The sequence below is a fragment of the Rhineura floridana genome, chromosome 11, assembly GCF_030035675.1.
Source record: "Rhineura floridana isolate rRhiFlo1 chromosome 11, rRhiFlo1.hap2, whole genome shotgun sequence".
Lineage (NCBI taxonomy): Eukaryota > Metazoa > Chordata > Lepidosauria > Squamata > Rhineuridae > Rhineura > Rhineura floridana.
This window is the reverse complement of record NC_084490.1, coordinates 16,892,777-16,913,818: the sequence shown is the minus strand read 5'-3', so window position 1 is coordinate 16,913,818 and position 21,042 is coordinate 16,892,777. Positions and strand designations below refer to the sequence as shown.

The 21,042-nt window shown below is 47.3% G+C and overlaps 2 protein-coding genes across 3 annotated transcripts; one reads left to right on the top strand and one right to left on the bottom strand.

Moving 5' to 3' along the window:
• Positions 1-724: 724 nt before the first annotated feature.
• LOC133365924 (tigger transposable element-derived protein 1-like) lies at positions 725-7,607 on the bottom strand. Its single transcript, XM_061588383.1, has 2 exons — positions 5,370-7,607; positions 725-813 (listed from the first exon to the last, which is right to left on the bottom strand). The coding sequence occupies exon 1, from the start codon at positions 7,203-7,205 to the stop codon at positions 5,412-5,414; it is 1,794 nt and encodes a 597-aa protein (XP_061444367.1). The 5' UTR covers positions 7,206-7,607; the 3' UTR covers positions 725-813; positions 5,370-5,411.
• Positions 6,953-20,612, top strand: ARMC5 (armadillo repeat containing 5). 2 transcript variants are annotated; one of them, XM_061588382.1, is made up of 6 exons: positions 6,953-7,599; positions 11,217-11,324; positions 12,967-13,801; positions 14,830-16,106; positions 18,233-18,365; positions 18,876-20,612. In XM_061588382.1, the coding sequence occupies exons 1-6, from the start codon at positions 7,563-7,565 to the stop codon at positions 19,666-19,668; spliced, it is 3,183 nt and encodes a 1,060-aa protein (XP_061444366.1). In that variant the 5' UTR covers positions 6,953-7,562; the 3' UTR covers positions 19,669-20,612. The 2 variants fall into 2 exon arrangements, with proteins under 2 accessions (XP_061444366.1, XP_061444365.1); XM_061588381.1 differs by lacking the exon at positions 6,953-7,599 and adding an exon at positions 8,407-8,907.
• Positions 20,613-21,042: the final 430 nt, after the last annotated feature.

Sequence of the window (21,042 nt, the reverse complement as noted above, 5' to 3'; positions counted from 1 at the left end):
GGTAACATACTTCTTGGGTGGAAGGTGATGATGTGTGTGTGTGCAGTGCACAGAGAAGCTGTTCAGCTACCTGAGTAGGAAGGACAAGCTACGCTTAGCATAAGTCTCAGGCTAAAAATAAGTGAATTGGGTAGGATCTGTGAAGGAAACACATCTGACCCTACCCATCAAGGGTTAAGGGAAAGGGTTTTGAATCGCATCAGACGGCTTCTAAGTAGGCTTGTTTGTTTATTTGTTCATTCAGCTGGCCCACATGACTCACTCCATCATCATCATCATCTCAGTACCTAAAGTTTTCTAGGCACTGTATGAGGGTAAAAAAACAAGACTTTCCCTGCCCACAGCCTTACAAGCTTGCAGACACAATACAAAAGGAAGGAAGACACAAGGAGGGAAAAGGAAAACAAGCATATTCCAGCCCTAATTCTTCGTAAAGTTACACAGACGTTATAGTGGCCTGGGGAGAGGAGAGGCCACGTGCCAGCTGATCTCAGCTGGTCCGACGGAGCGGGCAGTGGTGGCCACTGTGGGATCTCATGGAAGCAGAGAGGCCATGGAATGGGCAAGGGGAAACTTGACAGCCTGAATGCCAGGCTTTTAGAACTCAGGAAGAAATCCTGACAGGGAATTGAGGAGCCAAGGGTTTTTTCCCATATATCTCAATCAACCCTGTATTCTCTTTGTGTTGTTGTGAGTCAGCCAAACAGCCCGGAGACAGAGAGGGAAAGAAACTGTTGAGGGTGTTTTGCATGCGGCAGCTCGGAGGTGGCAATCCCTTTCATCATCCTTCCGCCTGCCAGGCCAGAGTTTCATCTGATGAAGAAACAAAGACAGGTAGCAACAATTAGCATGGAAAGATAAGGCAAGAAGCCTGCGTGCCCTGGATCATGTACTCAGCTGCTGACTGCCAAACAGATGCCTGCTTTTCAAACTACCCTTGATCCTGGGTGTCAACAGTGACTGTGCCATAGTTCTCCCAGAAACAACCAGGATTTCATGAGTGTTTTCCATTCCATTCTAAGGATGCCTCACCCCAATAAAAACCGAAAGGGTAGAATGCAGTGTGATGACTCGAGTTTGTGATTTCAGGACTTCTGGGTTCATCTGAGGCAGTGGAGATTGTGGTCTAGAACCTCTCCTCCCTCAGATTATTCTCAGAACTCTTTCCTAAGCCACCAAAGCTTCAATCTTATACCACTTAATCATATCCTGCTAACTATTTTGGCTACTCCTTCAGATGCTATCTGCCTTTCCCTGCTGCCAGTGAAAACCAGTGCAAATTGGACCCAGAAGGACTTGGTAGAAAATAATACTCCTTTGTACACATGAAGGTCACTGCATGGACTTGGCCAACCATCTCTTAGCTGGGAAGTTACCTCAGGGTTGTGGTGAGGATTAAAATGGGATAATGCTGTCTACACCGCCTCAAGCTTCTTGGAAGACGAGCAAGTTGCCTTCAAATAAACCAGTGTTATGTTGTGGTTGGGCTACGTGACCAGCAAGCTCAGTTGGTTCTTAAGCAAGAGGTTCTTAATCTCAATACTGTGGGTTTGAGCCCTGCGCTGGGCGCATTTGTTTTAAAAGGACACACTTCTTTCAGTTGTGTAGTGGCCAGTTCAGAAGTGCAGGGTGCCTTCATGTTAGTCACAGTCATACCCCTCTCTCATTTTTGCTACTGTGTTGAGAATGAGATCCTTGTTAATGTCTTCTCCCACAAACATCATCTCTAGGAACCAAGAAGCATGAAAGGGGAGAGTGTTAGCTACTGAGAAGAGTCTTCTCAGTCACTCTGGCTCCAATCAGCAGGAAAAAACAAGGAAGCATGTTAGAAGACTCTTCTCAGTGGCTAACATACTCTCTTTTAATGCTGATTGACTTGCAGGATGCTGGAGATGGTGCTGGGACCCTGTTCCCAAAAAAAGTAAAGGGTCTAAGACCCCCCTGAGACCCCAGATGACTACATCCTTGACTTCTTCACACATTATAGTTAATATATGGCAAGGATGGGGAGCCTTTGGCTTGCTGGGTGTTGCTGAACTACAATTCCCATCAGCCCTAGCAAGCATAATCAATGGCCAGGGATGATGGGAGTTATAATCAGCAGCATCTGGAAGGCCAAAGGTTCCCCACACCTGATCTATGGAATTCATTCCATAGTGCCCACAGGATTTGTGATCACCAACTTGGATGGCTTTAAAAGAGTATTAAACTTTCCTCTTTCAGCAAGCCTTTTAAGTTGAGACCTATCCCAGTCTGCATCTGTGTCAGAACTGTTTAATATGTTTTTAATAATGTTTTTAACTCTTTTTTAAAGTTGTTTTTTTAAAAATGTTTTTAACGCTGTTTTATTTTATTATCTTTTTTTATGATGTTTTAAAGTGTTTTTAGTGTTTTGTTTGCCGTCCTGGGCTCCTGCTGGGAGGAAGGGCGGGATATTAATTAATTAATTATTCATTCAGGATAAAGCTATCTGTGGGGACTGGCCACAATGGCTATGTTCTCCCTCCAATGTCGGAGGTAGGATGCCTCTGAATATCAGTTGTTGGGGATCACGTGGGGAAAGTTGCTGGAGCGCTCAGGTCCTGCTTGAGAGCTTCCCATGGGTGTGGCCACTGTGAGAACAGGATGATGGATTATAATGGGCCTTTGGCCTGATCCAGCAGGCTCTTCTTTTTCTTATCAGAATGTAGTAACAAGATGCAGTGTACTTGCGCCTGGTGAAGCAAGGGACAGCACTTTTGAATGTTCCCCTCATTAAAAAATAATAATCTGAAAATGGAAGTTAATACATCAGGGAAACGAAGGGGTAAACAAGAGAGACAAGTAGCCTGCAGTGTCTGCAATACCAGCCCCACATGTGAGAAGGCAGCTGGCAAAATGCCCTCTCTGATATCAGTAGGCCCCACAACCAGGTGGGCTTACTGGCAGTGGTGACAAGCGACACGATCTACCGTGATGTTGACAACCATCTGCCATTTAAATGTTTCCACAATGCCACAACGCAGCATCACTCTGGGGCTTTGTGGGGCTGTGAAAATGGCAGCTTCCCAATTACCCAGTGCAACTGCTTGGTGGATCTGAGCCCAGGGAGGAAGGGAGATGAGATGGGAGGCAGCCCTGCCGTTAGGCAGAGTGAGGCGTCTGCTTTAGATAGCTGATTTTGGGTGAGATGAATGTTAAGCCATTTTTGAAATGATGGTTGCATTTTAACTGCCAGGGAGAGGGGCAGGTGCATCTGGGATTTTTTTTTGTCTCAGGTACCAACATGATATTGACTGGTCTTGGGTACTATGTGTCTTGATTAAGGAGGGGGCATTTGGGGTCAGCAAGGATGCTGGAGCCCCAGCTCTTCCCTGAGTACGACAAGTGTTGTTGCCAGCCCAGAGGAACTGCTTCCCTGTATGTTTGCCTAAGAAGATCACCCCCCGTTTTCTCTTCCTGTCTCTGGGGCAGTATGCAGAGGAGGGGGAGCTTCAGAGCCTAAGGTCTCATCTGCACTGTATATTTAAAGCAGTATCATGCCACTTTAAGCAGTCATGGCTTCCCCCCAAGAATCCTGCAAACTGTGGTTTGTTAAAGGTGCTGAGAATTGTTAGGAGACCCCCTATTCCCCTCGTAGAGCTACCAGTTCCCTGGGAAGAGGGATTGGTTGTTAAACCACTCTGGGAATGATGTAATATTGCCTTAAATGCAATGGAGGCTGGCCCACTGGGGCTAGTGGGGCACTGCCTCACCAACCCGTCTGCCCTCAGCTAGCCCAAATCTGCCTGTAATTCCTTCTGACATGACCAGTCCAAGGGGTGGCCCTGGCTGTCTGCTTCCTCCTCTTCTTCAGTCTCAGTGTTGCCCTTGCAAAACTCTACAGGGTAGAGGATGGAGATAAAACTAGAATTAGTTGGCTCTGCCTGTCATTGGCCCTGTCATCACCTACTGTTGGGCTTCCTGCCTTCTGCCCCACCGGGCTTAAAAGTGTAATGCAGCTGGGACCTAAATTACGTAAGGCTACTTTTGATGTAATGATGAATGTCAGTGTTAACACATACCCAGGCTGTGACCACTTCTGACCCTAGCTATTGCCACATCTGAAGTGGAGACGTCAAAATGATCCTCCTCCCTCTGCTCATGTTTCCATGACACACAGAATGAGTCAGAATTAACTTCGGAGGAACAGACAGTGGGGAAACAAGATCCAGCCTGCTCACTCTGCCCTTAAGATGTATCCAACAAGCCTCCAGAGTTATAGGACATCACAGACATAATTTTACACAAGGGGTTGATGTGTGTAAAACTCCAATGAACATAGGCTCATATTGAGCTACTCTTTTCAAGATTCTGTGTATGTTAAGAAATACATGGTTTGGGCCAATGTGTGCATACGATATAAAAAAAACTATTATGTCCTTGTAACATGTGAGGCAGCAAGACATAGGCATGTCTGGCAAGTGGGGTGGTCATGATCACGCTCCTCCATCGTGCACTTTTGTCTGAACTGGGTCACAGAGATGGAGGTTTGAAGGTTGAAAAACAATGCTCCTCAACTCTGTCCATCTTTTGTGTTTAGCCAACACTTGTTCAGATTGTCCAATCGATAAAGGTGACTAGATCAGACAGATCAACCGATGTGTATGCTTCGTGCCTTCCCTCCCCGATAATCTTTCTACTCCAAACAACTACATTAGTGGCTGCAGGTAGTTTTAAGTTTACACTGTCATCAGCATTCTTTTTACAAGTTCCCTCAAATCTCCCCCATCCCTATTACCATGAAGGTGAAGAGGCTTCTAAGTCCAGCTGAGGCCAGTTCTTTAGGAGATACCCAGGGTGATCCTTTCAAAGGGGTTGTGTCCTCCACCAAGGAGACTATCTTGGGCTTCTAGCATCTTCAAGTTGTTGTTAGGAGACCACTATTCCTTTTATAGAGCTACAATTCTCAGATTTTTCTGGGATGAGGGAATAGTTATTGTCTGAAAATTGTGTCTTTGTGAGGGGAATAGGAGTCTCTTTTTGACTCTCTGCATCCTTGACAAACTACACTTCCCAGGATTCTTTGGGGGAAGCCACGACTATTTAGTTGAATAATAGTGGGATAAATGTATGGTGTGAATGTGGCATTACTTGGATCCAATGGACACTTTTTAAAAATATAATTTTGCTTTCTTTTTATTCTGCTGATACCAGGAATATCCCACATTAACGTACGCTATGGGTCCAGAGCGAGTACGTAAACCGAAAATGTACTTAAAGTGAAGCACTACCTTTTTTCACTTATCGATGCATATACTGCACTGCAATCGCCATAACTGATGTAAATAAAGCATTTATAACTAAAATAAACACAGTAGGCCTTATTTTAAGAAAAAGGGTACGCTTACCTTTAATGTCGGCTGATTTTTGTGAAATGGATGAACGAAAATTTATTGTAGGAAGGATGAAGGAGAGGGCATATCTTCTATTTTGTAAGTCGAGTCATCAAGGGATAGACGCTTTCTTGCTGGCGATTTGGATGGAGTAGGGCTTGGGGCTGATGTCGATACTAGAGATGGACTTGCAGTGGATGTTGATGGTTTGGGAGATTGACTGGGTGCTGCTGGCCTTTTAAGAAAGTAGGTGTCTAAGGAGGTTTGAACTGTAGCTCTTTTCTTTTCCCTGTAGATTTCTTTGTAACAGGCATAACCCCCCGAAATAATAGCATTGACTTTGGAACTTCTTTCAAAGTCCCTATCATGCTTTTCAAAAAGAGCCATGGCGGTATCAAGATGACGGAAAGCTTCCAAGAGAATTTTTGAAGTTAGGCCTTCAGGCTGTTCAGTGGTCTCAACCTCATCCCACACATCTTCTTCTTCTCTCTCCTCTTCAAGTTCCAGAAGATCTTCATTGCTGAGGGGCTCAGTATGGGACGCCAGAAGTTCAGCAACATCTTCTGGCTGCACTTCCAGCTCTAACTGCCTTGCCATCTCTACAATATTTTCAATAACATCAGCTACAGGATCTTCAAAGCCTTCAAAATCATCAACTAACTGTGGGCATAATTCTTTCCAGGCCCCTTTCATTGTTGTTTCCTTTATGTCATTCCAAGCATCTCTTATAGTTTCGATGCAATCCAAGATGTCGTAGCTTTTCCAGAATTTCTTTAGGACTTCTTGCCTTGTTCCCTCTTCATTGTCTATTGCTGCAATACACTTACTGAATGTTCTTTTTAAGTAGTTCAACTTGAAGGTGGCTATGACACATTGATCCATGGGCTGCAGTATTGAGGTGGTATTCGGTGGTAGGAATTCCACTCGAATGTTAGGGTTCAGCTCATCTAACGTTCGAGGGTGGCCAGGAGCATTTACAAGGAGTAAAATTTTGAAAGGGATATTGTTGTCCTTGCAATAGGCTTTCACCTCTGGTATAAAGCAGGTGTCAAACCATTCTTCGAAAATGGCTGCAGTCACCCATGTGTTTCTATTAGACCTCCAATGCACTGGAAGTCTAGTTTTAATGTAGTTCTTCAAAGCTCTAGGGTTTTGCCAACGATAAATTAGCATAGGCTTTAGCTTTAAGGTACCAGAAGCATTGCCACCTAACAGAAGGGTTATTCTATCTTTAGCTGCCTTGTGGCCTGGTATTGTTTGCTCCTCTCTTGCGATGAAGGTTCTTGCAGGCATCTTTTTCCAGAACAGCCCAGTCTCATCCACATTAAAAATTTGATCCTTGGAGTAGCCTCCGTCTTCAATAATTTTGGCAAGGTAGCATGGATAGCTTTCTACAGCAGCTGCCTCTCGTTGCACTTTGATGTTATGTAGGTTAGACCTCTTCTTGAACCTATCAAACCATCCACGGCTTGCAACAAATTTGGCATCCTTTGCTGCCTCACCTTTCTTAGCCTTCAGGTAATTGAATAGGCTTAAGGCTTTATTTTGAATCATTGCCTGGTTTACAGGAACCTGGCGTGTTGTCTGATTTTCTATCCAGAGTATTAAGAGTCTCTCCATATCTGCAACAACGCTATCCCTTTTTCTAATTTTTGTTGTGTTCACTGGAGTAGCACTCTTAACTTCCGCAAGAATTTTTTCTTTGATCCTCATGACTGTGCTAACTGTCGTTGGAGTGAAGCCTAGCCTTCGGCCTATCTCAGCTTGAGAAACACCTTCTTCAGACAGTTTAATCATTTTAAGCTTCATATGTAAGGTAATGGATTTACGACTTTTCTTTTTATCTGCCATTATGTATTACTGCACTGTACAGTACTGTATTAAATTGCAAAGCCAAACGAGTTTGAAGACAGTACCAAGAGGCACCCCCACACACACGCAAAACCACCCGACCAACCGAACGGACGGCAAGAGGATAAGCAGGAGGCGCTCCCTCCCCACACACTAAGTCACAGCCGCCGCTGCCCGGCCGCCCTGGGCCACGTGGGACGGCAGAACCAGCACCTGCTGGCTAGGCTCGGATCGCTGCGGATACGGCCGCAGAGAACCGGCTCGCACCAAGGAACTTAAACGTAAAGAACTCTAACGAAGTAGCAGTGCAGGAAACCAAGCAAGTCGTTTCACGTAACAAACAAATGAGTTGCTCAGATGCCAACGGAGAAGATGCTGCTGCCACCGCCGCCAGGTATGTACTGTACAGTACGGAAGTTTGTAGTTAGAAACTGAAACGGGAATGGTGCAACTGTAAATATGTCCGTACTTGCAAGTGTCTGTAAAGTGAAGGTCCGTATAGCTGGGTATTCCTGTACTATTTAATCGCTGTTGCTATACAGTTTTGACATATGTGAGGATTTCCAGATTATGATATATTATAGTGAATTGTGTTTTAATATATTGCGAGGCACTTTCGGAAGGGTAATCTTGAAAAATGGCCTATAACTAATGAAACAAGTAAAAACCCCGTTGACGACAGTGGGACTTGCTGTTGAGTAAACACGCCTAGAATTGAATTGCGGGGCTCTCTTCTTTCCCTTTGCTGTCTTCCCTCCTATGTAAAGTTAGATTATAGATACTTCCAGGGACAAGACCTGCCTCCTTTTTTTAACCCCCACCCCCTTCTTTCTTTCTTTTTCTTTCTTTTCTCTGCTTACGTTACTCTGTGCAGAAATGATGCAATCCTCATCACCTTGATTTAAAATTGATAACTAACGAGCAAACGCTACAGTGTTCCTAGCCAACCATTAACAGTTTATTTTATTTTATTTGAGGTTCAGAACGATCACCCAAAATATGCTTTTGGGTCTTTCTCCCAGGCAAAATAACAACAACTGATTATAAACACACAGCTTAGTCCAGGCTTGGTTATGTTCCCATCGTGCCTTGCTCCATTCTTCCTCGCCGGCCATGTGGTGGCGCACGCCCCTATGGGAGATGCAGTCCTTCCTCTTGACGTTTCTTATATAGTCGTCAGAAAAGGAACTACGGCTACCGTCATGCAACAGGCCTTCCTCTCCCGAAGGGGGGGCGTGAGCTATATTTCGGGACTTGTAGTCTTTTCCTCCTTTGTCTTTATGGAAAAAGAACTACAATTCCCACAGTGCCCTAGGGCCTGGTTGCTTTGAGGTCTCAGCAGCCCCCCCCCCCGCTTTGGTAGGGGCTTCTCCCAAGATGGCCGCTCCTGGTCCTAGGGGTACGGGGGTGGGGGTCAGCTCCCCCCCGGGATCCCTGGGCTATTGCCTGGCCCAGCTGCAGAAGGGGACCGAGCCGGGGCTTGGCAAGGCTCTGCTGGCCCTCAGGACCCAACACATCAAGGAGGCGGGAGGCATTGCCCGCTTCAGGAGCCGCGGGGGGCTGGCGCCCCTCTTAGGGGTCCTCGCCGGCGCCCTGCGGCCGCGTCGCACCTTGGACCTTGCCCTCAGCATACTGGGCAACTGCTGCACCGACGGGGGCAGCCGCACCCAGGTGCGCGAGCTCGGGGGGATTCCGCCCCTTGGTGAGTGAGCTCTGCTTATGGGGTGTAGCGTGTAGGGGGGCATCATTCGCAATGGCCAGGGAGGAGGGTGGGAGCCCCTCCGTGAGTAGGGAGTGCTGAATGGGGCACTCCTGATTTTGGAGTGATGGTGAGATTTTAACCGTCACTTTTGGGGGGTTGGGTGGGATTCGAACCCTCAATCCCACCATTTTTGGGGAGATGCGGGTTATAGTTCATTCAAAGATGCGGGTTATAGTTCATTCAAACATTCAAAGAAGCTGAATGTTGGAAGATTCAGGACAGACAAAAGGAAGTACTTCTTTACTCAGCGCATAGTTAAACTATGGAATTTGCTCCCACAAGATGCAGTAATGGCCACCAGCTTGGATGGCTTTAAAAGAAGATTAGACAAATTCATGGAGGACAGGGCTATCAATGGCTACTAGCCATGATGGCTGTGCTGTGCCACCCTAGTCAGAGGCAGCATGCTTCTGAAAACCAGTTGCTGGAAGCCTCAGGAGGGGAGAGTGTTCTTGCACTCGGGTCCTGCTTGCGGGCTTCCCCCAGGCACCTGGTTGGCCACTGTGAGAACAGGATGCTGGACTAGATGGGCCACTGGCCTGATCCAGCAGGCTGTTCTTATGTTCTTATGTTCTTATAGTGTTCTCTCTCCCCCCGCCCCCAAATGCGAGGCCTCCACTCAGGTGGTTGTGTTGCTTGTACTGTATTGGATATGCTGTAGAGGGCGCCTTGCCTTATCAAAAATAGGGGGAAGTGTCTCTCCAGAGTTATTAAGGAAAGCCATGTCTGTGCCTCTGGGGGTGAGGTGGGTTTTTTGGGGTCTTTCAGCGGGAGTATTGGAGCACTACCTGTCACTTTCACCCTTGGGGGGTTTCTGCGTTCTCAAATACGGGGTACCTGTATGTTTGGGTGTCATGCATAATACCTGCCTAGTGTAGTCTGGATTTCCTTAAGCTTTTTACTATGTGCTTCAGGGTATTTAGCGTTGTCAGGTGGAAAAGTTAGACTTTGCCCTGTGGGGCTGGAGAGGGTTGGAGTTATGTGTATGTTTGAAGGGTTTTGAGCTTAGGGCCATGTTAAAGGGAGTGTGGTGTAGTGGCTAGAATGTTGGATTAGGATCTGAGAGACCAGGGTTCAAATCCCCGCTCAGCCATGAATCTCACTGGGCAGCCTTGGGACAGACACAGTCTCCCAGCCTTCCTGTGAGGATGAAATGGGGAGGGAGACAACCGTATATGCCCTTTTGAGCTCCTTGGAGGAAAGGTGGGATTTAAATGTAATAATAAAAAATAAAAAAAACCTTGGAATATTCTACACTTGTGGCATTCTGAGCTACTCAGGTTGGACTTACAACCCTTTGAATGGGGTTGTGCTCTGAGATGCCTGCCTCAGCCTTTCAGGGGTGTCGCTTGAGGATATGCCCATACTTGAAATTTGCTTTCTGCTGTTTCTGCAGCAGGCACGCCACCTCTCTGTTAATGTACAAAATGCCACAGCCTCATCCTTTAAATGGGCTAATGAAGAAAAAGGCAAGCTGCTCACAGTCTTAAACCAACACAAACCTGTTTAAGTTCAGTATTTTTGACATTCCCCTTCCTCCTCTTGGTTCCTCATTGATGCTAGGTTGTGGGGCTGTTTTCAACAAGCCCATATTTAGATAAGTAAACAACATACAAGTTAGCAATGGTTGGTTTTTTCTGTCTAGGAGAAATTGGTGGCAATCTTAAGGATTTGAGATTATATTGAGGCTCCCCCTAGCAGCAGCAAGACCTCCTGCATATGTGTAATGGAGAAGTAATGTGTGCCCCAGCTATCAAGAGAGACATACAGCTTTTCACAAATGTTTAGCATTATGCATCATATATAGGCATTGTAGCATAGAGAATGCAGAAATGTGATGAGTCTTGGCTTGGAGGGCATACATCAGGTGTGGGGAACCTTTGTCCCTCCGGACTACAACTCCCATCATTCCTGGCTGTTGGTCATGCTTGCTGGTGCTAATGGAACTTGTAATTCAGCCAACAGCTGGAGGGCTAAATTTGACTTCCATTCTATATTAGATGGACAAGCTGGGTGCAGAATCAGCCAGCAAATGCAGTCCTCTTTAAAGAGCTGTTCCACCCAAGGACTGTGTTTTTAGCAAAGAGTAATCAAAAGACAGCTAAATCTGCTAGCCTTTAATATGCCCTAAGACTTGTCTTGTTTTTCACTGTAACTGACTAACACAGCTATTCGTCTGGAAGGTATTTGTGGTTTTACAGCTAGATTATTCTCCCTAACTCCCCCCCTTACATTCTATGTGTTTGTAGTTACTATTCTGAAATCGCTTGCTGCAGAAAGCATCCAGAATCGGACGGCGCGGGCTCTCGGCAACTTGGCTGTGGACACTGAGAACTGCCAAGCCATCCACGAAGCAGGTTGAATATGGGATGGTGTGCCTGGGTGGGGATGGAGGGTGGGCTTGTTTGTGTGGGGCTGTGCGGGTATAGGATTGGGGGGCGTCTACATTTTGTGTATATATAAAGGGCTCAGATAATATGACTTCTTGCCGCTTTGAAATCAGAAGGAATGGCAACCCTTTTCACCTGCTTTCCATTAAAGGTGGGTGGAGCGCTCTTTTCCAGTTCCACAGTGAGATGTTCCCCATTTCCACATGTTAGACTAACGTACTGTTTATATATACATCCAGCCCTGCCTATGCTTAACAACTGGTAGCTTACTGGTGAGAGGCAGTGTAGCACAGTGGCTCTGAGCTGAACTATCCTCATTGTATTCCAGTTATAGCCTCGCTAGGTGGCCTGAGGCAAGCATCTGTTCTCCCCTGGAATACCAGAATTGTGCTAGCCTACCTTATTGGGCTATTGTAAAGATTATTAAGATAATGTCTGTGAAGTACTTTGAACACTTGAAATGCACTATATATAAATGTGAAGCATTCCTCTTCTCTTTATTAAAAGTGTTTAATCTGAAGGCTGCTTCACATATTACGCAATTCCCACATGGAATGTACAGGGATTTAGGAATGAACAGGGAATAGGTGTGGGCAATTTTGTCACCTATTATGACCTACAAACAGGTTGAATGTTAAATGTGGTAACATGTGAAGCATACAAGGGGACTAGAATATTGTATTTTCTTTGGTAACCTAGATGATTGAACGAGGGGATATGTGTTCCTCCATACCAGGGACTCATTTTAATTGTGCATGTATTGCTCCCCCTTTGCCCCCACTTGACCTGGTGCAAAAAACAGGGATGGGGTGGGAATTGTTCAACATGATTTGGGTGCAAATTCTATACAACTTTGTGTTGGGACTCAAGGGCAGACTTTCATATAATCTTCTAAAATTTGCAGGAGTCGCTTTGAAATCTGTAGCAATCCCTCTCAAAAGAAAGGGATGTAGGTATAGGAATCCTTTTCTTCTTGGTCGCTTTTCGCTTGGAAAGTAAGGTGGACACCTTGGCCATGTTTGTCTATGAGCCAGTGTGCTGTAATGGTTAAGGTGCTAGCCTATGACCTGGGAGACCAGGGTTTGAATCCCCACTGAGCCATGAAGCTCGCTGAGTGACCTTGGGCCAGTCGCTGTCTCTCAGCTTAACGTACCTCATGGGGTTGTTGTGAGGATAAAATGGGGAGGAGAGAACCATGTACTCCATTTTAAGCCTTGGAGGAAAGGTGGGATATAAATGTTAGAAATAAAATAAATAATAATAGTGATATCCCTCCCATAGCTTCCAAGGGGTGTATAGCAAGGATATTTGATAAAATTGCCAGGTGAGTTGGCAGTTTCCCAATGCCATACCTTTGAAGGCCTCTACGCCTGCCGTTCCCAATGCTCTCATCACAGTAGCTGTTGGGAGTAGCAGAGAAAGATGGAGCAGTTATGGGAAGAGAAGGTGCAGAGACTTGGCAGGCTGATTTGAGAGGTATGGAATTTTGGCCACCTCCCTGTGGAGGAATGGGAATGTAGGAGATTTTACAACTTGGCTGACTGTCTTTTTCTTCCATTTCTTTCTCCCTCCCTCCCTCCCCCCTCCCCTCCCCAAATCTCCACTGCAGGAGCAGTGCCCCCACTGGTTCAGGTCCTCACCACCTCCCAGGACAGTGAGTGTTTGCAGAGCGTGATCAGGGCAGTGCGATACCTCGCCGACACTCCTGCCCATCGCCTTGTGTTGGCACAGCAGGGGGTTGTCCGCCCGATTGCAGAGCGTTTGGCTTCCTCCTTGGATGACGCTGCCCTGGTAGCAGCTGCTGTGCGTGCCCTCCTTGAGCTGACCAAGGGTTGCAGCCGCGACTGTGCTGAACAGCTGAGCTTGGGGGGTGGGGTGGCAACCCTCGTGGCCTTGGCCAGCCATGACAAACGGGCAGTGCGGGAGACGGCGCTTGCCGCCCTTGCCAACCTCTGCCTGCAGGGCATGCTGAGGCCAGCTGTAGGCAACGCTGGTGGGGTGGAAGTGCTGGTGGGGGAGATCCGGCGAAGGCAGGGAGCTGGGACACCCGGCACATCCCTCCATCCTTTGGTGAAAGCCTTGTGCCTGCTATGCCGGGAGGCAGTCAATAGAAGCCGGGTACGGGAAGCCGGGGGGTTAGAGCTGCTGTTGTCCCTGTTGCGGGACCAATGCCAGAGTTCTTCCCACACACGTGTGGTGGTGGCCTTTGTGGCCTTTTTCTATGACGAGGAGGCCCTGGAGATGCTGCAGGCTGGAGGGCTGGTGCCCTTGCTAGTTGGGAGGCTGGCAGCGCTGGGCCAGTGGGGAGGCCGTAAGCAAGAGGAAGAAGAGGAGGAAGAACGGGAAGACGAGAAGGATGCAGCTTCTTTTGACTTCCCTGCAGACGGGCGCCGTGGGGAGCAGGCCACGCCTGGAGCCGAATCTTCCAGCTTTCAGAGTCTCAGGTAAACGATGTCTTGAGCTAGGTGCCTTCTTGGCTTGGGAATCGGGAAGAGCTGAGGTGCTTTCAAAAGACTGTTGACTGAGGGCTCTTACACTAAGAAGTCTGTAAACATTCTGTACCCAGAACATACAGATTTTGGACCAGCAAAACAGGAAACCCCAAACCTTCTGTTTGCATTTGGAATATTCTGTGCAAATTGTTCACACACATTTGCATAGTTTCCCCCCCTGATTTTCCAGTTCTTTGGCATTTTGGCAAGGCCATGGAAAACAGAAGGAGGCAAAGTCATCAAGACTGGGGACAGGTGGGCTGTAGGTGTTGGAGGTGGGGGTGAGAGGAGCTGGGTAGGGATGTTGCCCCACCCCTGACAATTGCCAGCTCTGCAGAATCACTTTTGGCTTGTTTTCAAAGTTTTCTCTACTGACAATATTGGTTGGAAAATTAAGCGATAGTTTTGCTTTCTAAATGGTACTTGAGTTTCTCAGGGTTCTATGTCATGTGTGTGCTTCATTCCCCAAGATTGTCCTGCTACAAAGAGTGGGTGTAGCTGATGGCATCAGATGTCCTTCCTTTGTATTTTGCCTCCAGTCCTGTTTAATGCCATCATTTGGCCATTTGTTTTGTTTATTCGATATATATCCTGCCCTTCCTCTCAGAAGGAGCCCAGGGCGGCCATGCGGTAGCAGTTGGGAATAGCTACATGCAGTAGCAGTAGGAGGAACCTGTAGTGTTCACTGCTAGGCCCTGGCAAACATACGCCACCACACACCCAAATGCAGATGCCTATAACACTTTACAGCTGGGTGCCAAAAACAGAGTTCATGCATGTGATGGCAGATGCCTGTAGTCACAGGCTGGGAACAAATACCTTCTTTTCCAATACTTCCCCCCACCCCCACCCGTCATGTGTCATGTGATTAGGCCCTCGGTTTTTGTTCTTGCAATCTCTCTCCCACCTCCCAACCTCTACAGTCACTTTTATATTTCATAGCTTGTTTCTGTCTCTCACCTTCTACCCGCCTTATGCAGATCCTGGCTTCTTTCTGAAGGCTACATTGCTAGTCCAGGGGACCTTTCTCCACAGTGGTCCCCCGATACCACCCTTTCCGAACTGGATGCCCAGGGATGTGTCAGCCCCAATCAGGAGCTACAAGATGAACCCCTGGGGCCCTGCCATGCTACATCTGGAGTCAAAGGCCAGTCTAGGGCTGGATCCCCTGATTTTTTAAACTCTCCATTATTGGATTTGCCCCTTATGGGGCAGCCAAGTTCTTCTGAGACATTAAACCCAGCTGAGGGTGATGGAACAAATCCACAGCAGAGCCTGTGCCCAGTGGCATTACCTATGTTGGATAAATCTGAAAGTCTCCATTCAAAGGTGCCAGATTCAGATGGGACCAAGGAGCTGGAAACGGTTGAGGCCAATAAGAAGGGGCTTTTGATGACAACAGAAGAGGCAAGTTTAGCCAGTTCTAAGAGAGGACTTCCTGGACAGAATGTACGGAAGTTGCCATGTTCATTGTCTTCAGGGGCAGCATCAAATTCAATGCTGATAAATTCAGCAAAATTGGGTGAAAACATGGAGCAGTCAACCTGCGTTGCTTTGGCAACAGACCAAAATGAGCCTGGGACCAGTAACTCTCACTTGGCTCCATCAATGTTGATTCTGAGCAAGAGCAACCAAATCCAGCTGTCACCCAGGCCTGTTTCCAAATCAGTAGTCACAGAGGAGGCCTGTCTGGTGACCCCAAAGCTGAGCATTCAGAGTTTCCCAAGTTCTCCTGATGAGTACAGGACACCTACCTTCTGCTGGAAACGTCGTGCAAAGTTTCGGTCAACACCTGAGCAAACTACACCTCCTCTAGTGTCTCGCCCCGTTGGCGAGACTTCATCCCCGTTGCTCTCCTTAGCCCTGCCACTCTCCTTCTCTTCACATGGGGGCGACAGAGAGCTACATGCCCCTGAAGCGCCAGTCCTACTGCTCCTTTCACGGTTTTCTCAAGCTGAGGATCCCAGCCGCACTTTGGTGACGCCAGCCACATTGCAAGGGTTGCTGCGCTATGTCACTGGGAGCCCTGTCCCCTCCTCTCGCTGCCTTCGGTTGCTGCATCGTCTCACCTGCAACCCCACCTGCCTGGAAGCCTTTGTACGTTCCTATGGGGCCTCGCTCATCCGCGGATGGCTAATATTGGGTGTGTCTCCTGAGCAGGCTGCGGCTGCAGCTACTGGTGAACAAGAGGAGGAGGAAGAGGAGCCAAGAAGCCTAGATGCCAGGGAGCAGGATGCCAGAAGATTCAAGGAACTTGGTGTGTGTTTTCTTTGTCTTCTCTGCATTCCAGGACAGCGGTTCTCAAACTTTCCCCTTGTGGCACTTAAAAAAATTACTAGGCATATCAGTAGTCCGCTTAGTAAACTTTTTTGGTTTGTTCAACAAATCAAATGACATACATAATTCATATTTTAATTGCCATTTAATCTTGCCTTTCTAATGCAATTAATGTGTTGGGTTTTATGAGCAAAATTCTGTAAAGGCCCTGTGCTCAATTTTTTCCCGATGGCCAAGCTCAACAAGTACGGATACTCTAGACCAGGTTCGGGGAACCTTTGGCCTTCCAGATGTTTCTGAACTACATCTCTCACCATCCTTGACCATTGGCCGTGGTTGCTGGGGCTGATGGGAGTTGGAGTTGAGCAACATCTGGAGGGCCATATATTTTACAGAGTGTTCTGCAACCTTTCCATGGAACACCTGAATGGAGCTTGCAGACCAGCAGTGGTCCACGTATCGCAGTTTGATAACCTAGCATATTGGGATTCAAGCCTATATTGGGTGTAATGATAAGGAGGGTTCCTATACTGGAATGGTCATGTTGAAGTTCCTACTTTCCTACTTCATGCTTTGGTGTCTCAGTTCAGTGGGTAAGAACGTAAGTGCCTGCTGGATCAGATCCATGACCCATCTACTCCAGCACCCTTGTCTTACAGTGGCCAACCAGTTGCCCATGGGAAACCTGCAAGCAGGACCCAAGTGCAAAGAGCACTCTCCTCTCTTCCAGCAACATATCTGGAAGCATACTGCCTCTGCCTATGGAGGCAGAGCACAGCCATCATAGCTCATAGCCATTTGTAGCCTTTTCCTCCATGGATTTGTCTAATCCTCTTTTAAATCCATCCAAGTTGGTGGCCATCACTGCCTCTAGTGGGAGTAAATTCCATAGTTTAACTATGTGCTATGTGGGCCATTGGAAAGCTCACTGATTTAGTCTGCGATTCCTGAACTCTCTTCACCGCCAGGTGTACCGTTAGTTGTTGCTCAGCAGACCATAGCCTCAGAAGTGGTTTTCAGTGCCAGGGCTCAGCCCTGGAACATGTAAAGGAACATTAATGAGAGCCGTTGTGATGGTGTACGGAACAACTTTTCCACTCACCACCGAGTAATTTGCAGTCCTCATGTAGCTGACGTTGGTTGGGGTTAAGGCTTCAGATCAGAGAGAACTTCTTTGTTTCCCACATGGTTAGCAGAACAGGACTCTAAGGCAGGCATAAAACAGAGCGTGAAGTAAGTTGTGGGGGAGTACAGCTATTTTTTTTTTTTGCTTTTATCAAATATTTCTTTATTGAATGTAAAAGGAATACAGGAAAACGGTAAAAAAGGGTGGGAAACAAAGGTAACAGCAATTGTGTTCAGTGGAATCAAAAAGACAAAAATCAGCCTTCCAGAAGAAAAATAAAATAACCACAATCGAGTCTAGATACCAAAAATAATCCTTCCAATAAAACCAATCACTTTAAGCCTGAACCAAGTCCCTCCAAAAGTTAGTTTTGATGCAGGAGGTTGAATGGTAGAAGGCCTTTGTCCCACAAATGTTATGAGAGGCCACCATATACCTTTAAAATTATCTGTTTTGGTTGTACGCCTATACTGCTAGATTTGTGTGTCGCCCTTCCATGAGCGCAAGATGCCATACTTTGCCCCACCAGCCCTGTATTGTACAGGAGGACTGAGAGCGCCAGCAGTGAGCGATTTCTAGTTTGGCTGCTAGCAAATATAAAATAAGATCTTTTCAAACCACCTTATGCATTTGAACTGGAGAGACAGATATTAGTGCCAGTTGAGGGTCAGAGGCAACGAGCTGTGATAACATTGCTGAAACTTCCTGGAAAACGTGAGTCCAGAATGTTGAGGCCACTGGGCACATCCACCACATGGGATAGTATGTGCCAAATTGACCACAACCCCTCCAACATTTCATAGACAAAGCTGGATTCAGGGAATACAGCTTTTGTGACAGAGAAAAGGCTGATGGGGCAGAGTGGTGGAGGGATTCCAAAAGTGGGTTGCCTCCCTTCAGAGTTGATGCAGACACCAAAGCAAATGGGGGCACTGTGTGCTGCATGCAGTTTCTGACACGTTTTCTCCCCCCTCCACCAGGAGAAACGCTGCTGCTGAACCTTTGTGTGCAAGCAGAGTCCCCCTTTGGCGTGGGTGTTCTCACCCATATGCTGCTGTCGGGCTCCGAATCGGACCAGGTGGCCTGTGCTCTTGCCCTTCCCCTTATCTGCAGGTAAGTCTGATACTGCTCCATGGACCTGAGAAGGATCCAAACTGGGCAGGGGTAGAGAGAGAGAGGATTTGCTTACGGTGGGTGCTGCTTCCCCATGTGGCTATGAAGACAGTGGCAACCATTTTGAATGAGGGGCAGCCACTGGGCTGAGACAGAGTTACTTCATGGCTTTATTCATTCCCATAGTCAGAGACAATGGAACTGCAGGTAAATGTTTTATTCCTCACCCCCATATAGACAAAGGTACTGGCAAGAGTATATGAGAGAGATTTAAAGACAAACTGTGGAGAGTGTGAGAGGAAATTACGTATTAATGCTTTGAGTCTGATTTTCTTTTTTATTCTGGGGAAGCTGGGCTGAAATGTACTTCTGGACAATGGAATTACATTGGTCTTTCCCTAAAGTTATGGTACAGATTTTTTCAGGGGCTGTAATGGGGAGAGTTGGGGATTTAACTGAAGGTCATGGGTATGACGCTTTTCTTTTGCTCTGCCTTCTTTTCCGCTGCAGGAAGGATTCCCTTTGCCACAAACTTCTCCTGGACCACTCTGGCCTGCGTCTCCTGTTAGGTGCCCTGGTGCGGGACCCTGATCCCCATTTTGCCTTCTATGCCTTGGATTCCCTCTCCCTCCTCCTTGGCTCCCAAGCTCCAGGTTCTGCCCCGTTGTCCTCTCCTGCCCTGAAGCGACCGCGTTTGGACCCCTCACCACCCTGCTCTTACTGCCGTCTCATGGATGAAGGCAAGGCTGACGTGCACTTTCAGCTGGATTCTGGCGCCACAGTACCAGCCTTGCGTCGGGCAGTCAGCGAAGCCTCCGAGGTCTTTTGTGCCATGTTGAGAGGCGGGTTTGCCGAGTCGTGCCGTACCACTGTGACGCTTTGTGGTGTGTCACCGGATCCCTTCCTGACTCTTATGCATTTCCTCCATGGCTGCCGCGACAAACCTTGCTCAGTGTTGGGGGTTCCATTCCCCCTTGCTTTAGCGGAAGAAATCCTCATGGTTGCCGAACAGTATCTCCTCCCTGAGCTCCAGTCCCTGGTTGATGATGCTGTATGCCGGGACTTTCTATGCCCTGACACTATAGACAAGGTGTACTGCTTAGGTGAGCAACAGAACCGCCCCCATCTGCTTCGGCGATGTGCTGCTTACACCCTCCAGGAGGTGGCAAAGCCCACCTGCCAAGCTGCTGTGTTGGCCAAGTTGCTCCAGTCAACTACAAATCCCAACCGGTTGGCTGAGGAGCTGCTTGGGGTGGTGATGGAGTCCCCATGGGGCTCTGGTTCTGAGGTCCAGCTCAGCTGATAGATTTATACCTCTGTCTCCTCTTGCCCTATTCTCATGCTCACACCTACATGACTGAAATATTGGTGTTGTAATGGAACACATTGTCAAGTGTGATGACAGCAGAAATGCTAGGAGAATAAATGGGATGATACTCAAAAGAAGGGTAGTCCAAGTAAGTGAATGGTGCCACAGCGGTCAGAGGTTCAACCTCCAACTGGACAAACCAGTGGAACGATGACGTAGCAGTGAGCACCCCTTGATGATAAAGTGGGTTTTGTGTGTAAGGTTGGTGAAGGTGGAAAAGAATGGGGGAAGATGTGGGTAGGGATAGGATTTAAATGAAAGGTGGAGGAACCCAATACAAAATATGGCTTCAAAACCTTGTTTGGAAGCTACAATACAGCCCTATTAAGGAGAGATTCTATCCTGTCAAGAACTTTTTTTTTTAAAAAAAGCTAGCCTCACCGTCAATCTGGAGATGGCAGAAATTGAAAGTGGGCAGGATCCCTTTCCAGGTAGTGAGCATATTGGAAGGGATCCCAGGCTGAGAATGTAGCATGTGTGGGAATGCATTCTGATGCAGCAACTCCCGGAATGAATCCTAGTCTTGAGTGTAGATTTGGAGGAATTCTTTTGGCACCACGAAAGGGAGTGGCTTTCAGGAGGAGCCATTAAAAGGGCACGAATGTATCATTGAAAGGAAGCTGGATCATCACATAGGGTGGGGTGGGGTGGGGCAGGCACCAAAAGACCGAAGGCTCATGTGACACTACCAAGCAGCAGATGAAACAGGCAGGATGTCAAGATGCTTCTCTCCTTCCTGGACACGTGGAAACATCCGACAGGAGCAACCTGTAGGTGGTGCTAGAGGGGGCCTGTTTGTATAGATGAAACTATATTGCATATATAAGCTATTGTACATAGAGAAATACAGACATCAAAGAGGTATTCAAAATGTCTCCGTGGCCTCACTTTATTTCTGTGAATCAACAGAGAGATGACCAATGGTGTAAAAAAAAAAAAAAAGTTGCTGCAAAAGTGGTTGCAATGCAATTTTGAGGCAGCTTTCTGCAAATGAACCAGCAGATTCAGAGCCCCACAGTGAGGTTATGTCTCTCCTGCCAACCCAGGTCCTTTTTTAAATACATGGACTGGATTTTACGGTGTTGTCTAATTGGGGGCTCCTGGCGTGAACCTGGCCAGTCACCTGGTGGTCATCCGGGTAAGGTCTTAAGGGGCAAGATCTTGGATTTACACTTGCATGGCCTGTCATGCCAATCAAGTATCTTTGAATTGAATTGGGAGGCCTCCTAGCCTCCCCCACCCTGTTCCTCTGCCCCCCCACCTCCTTTCCATGCCAAGAACAGGAAACGCCTGTTTCTAACTGCATCC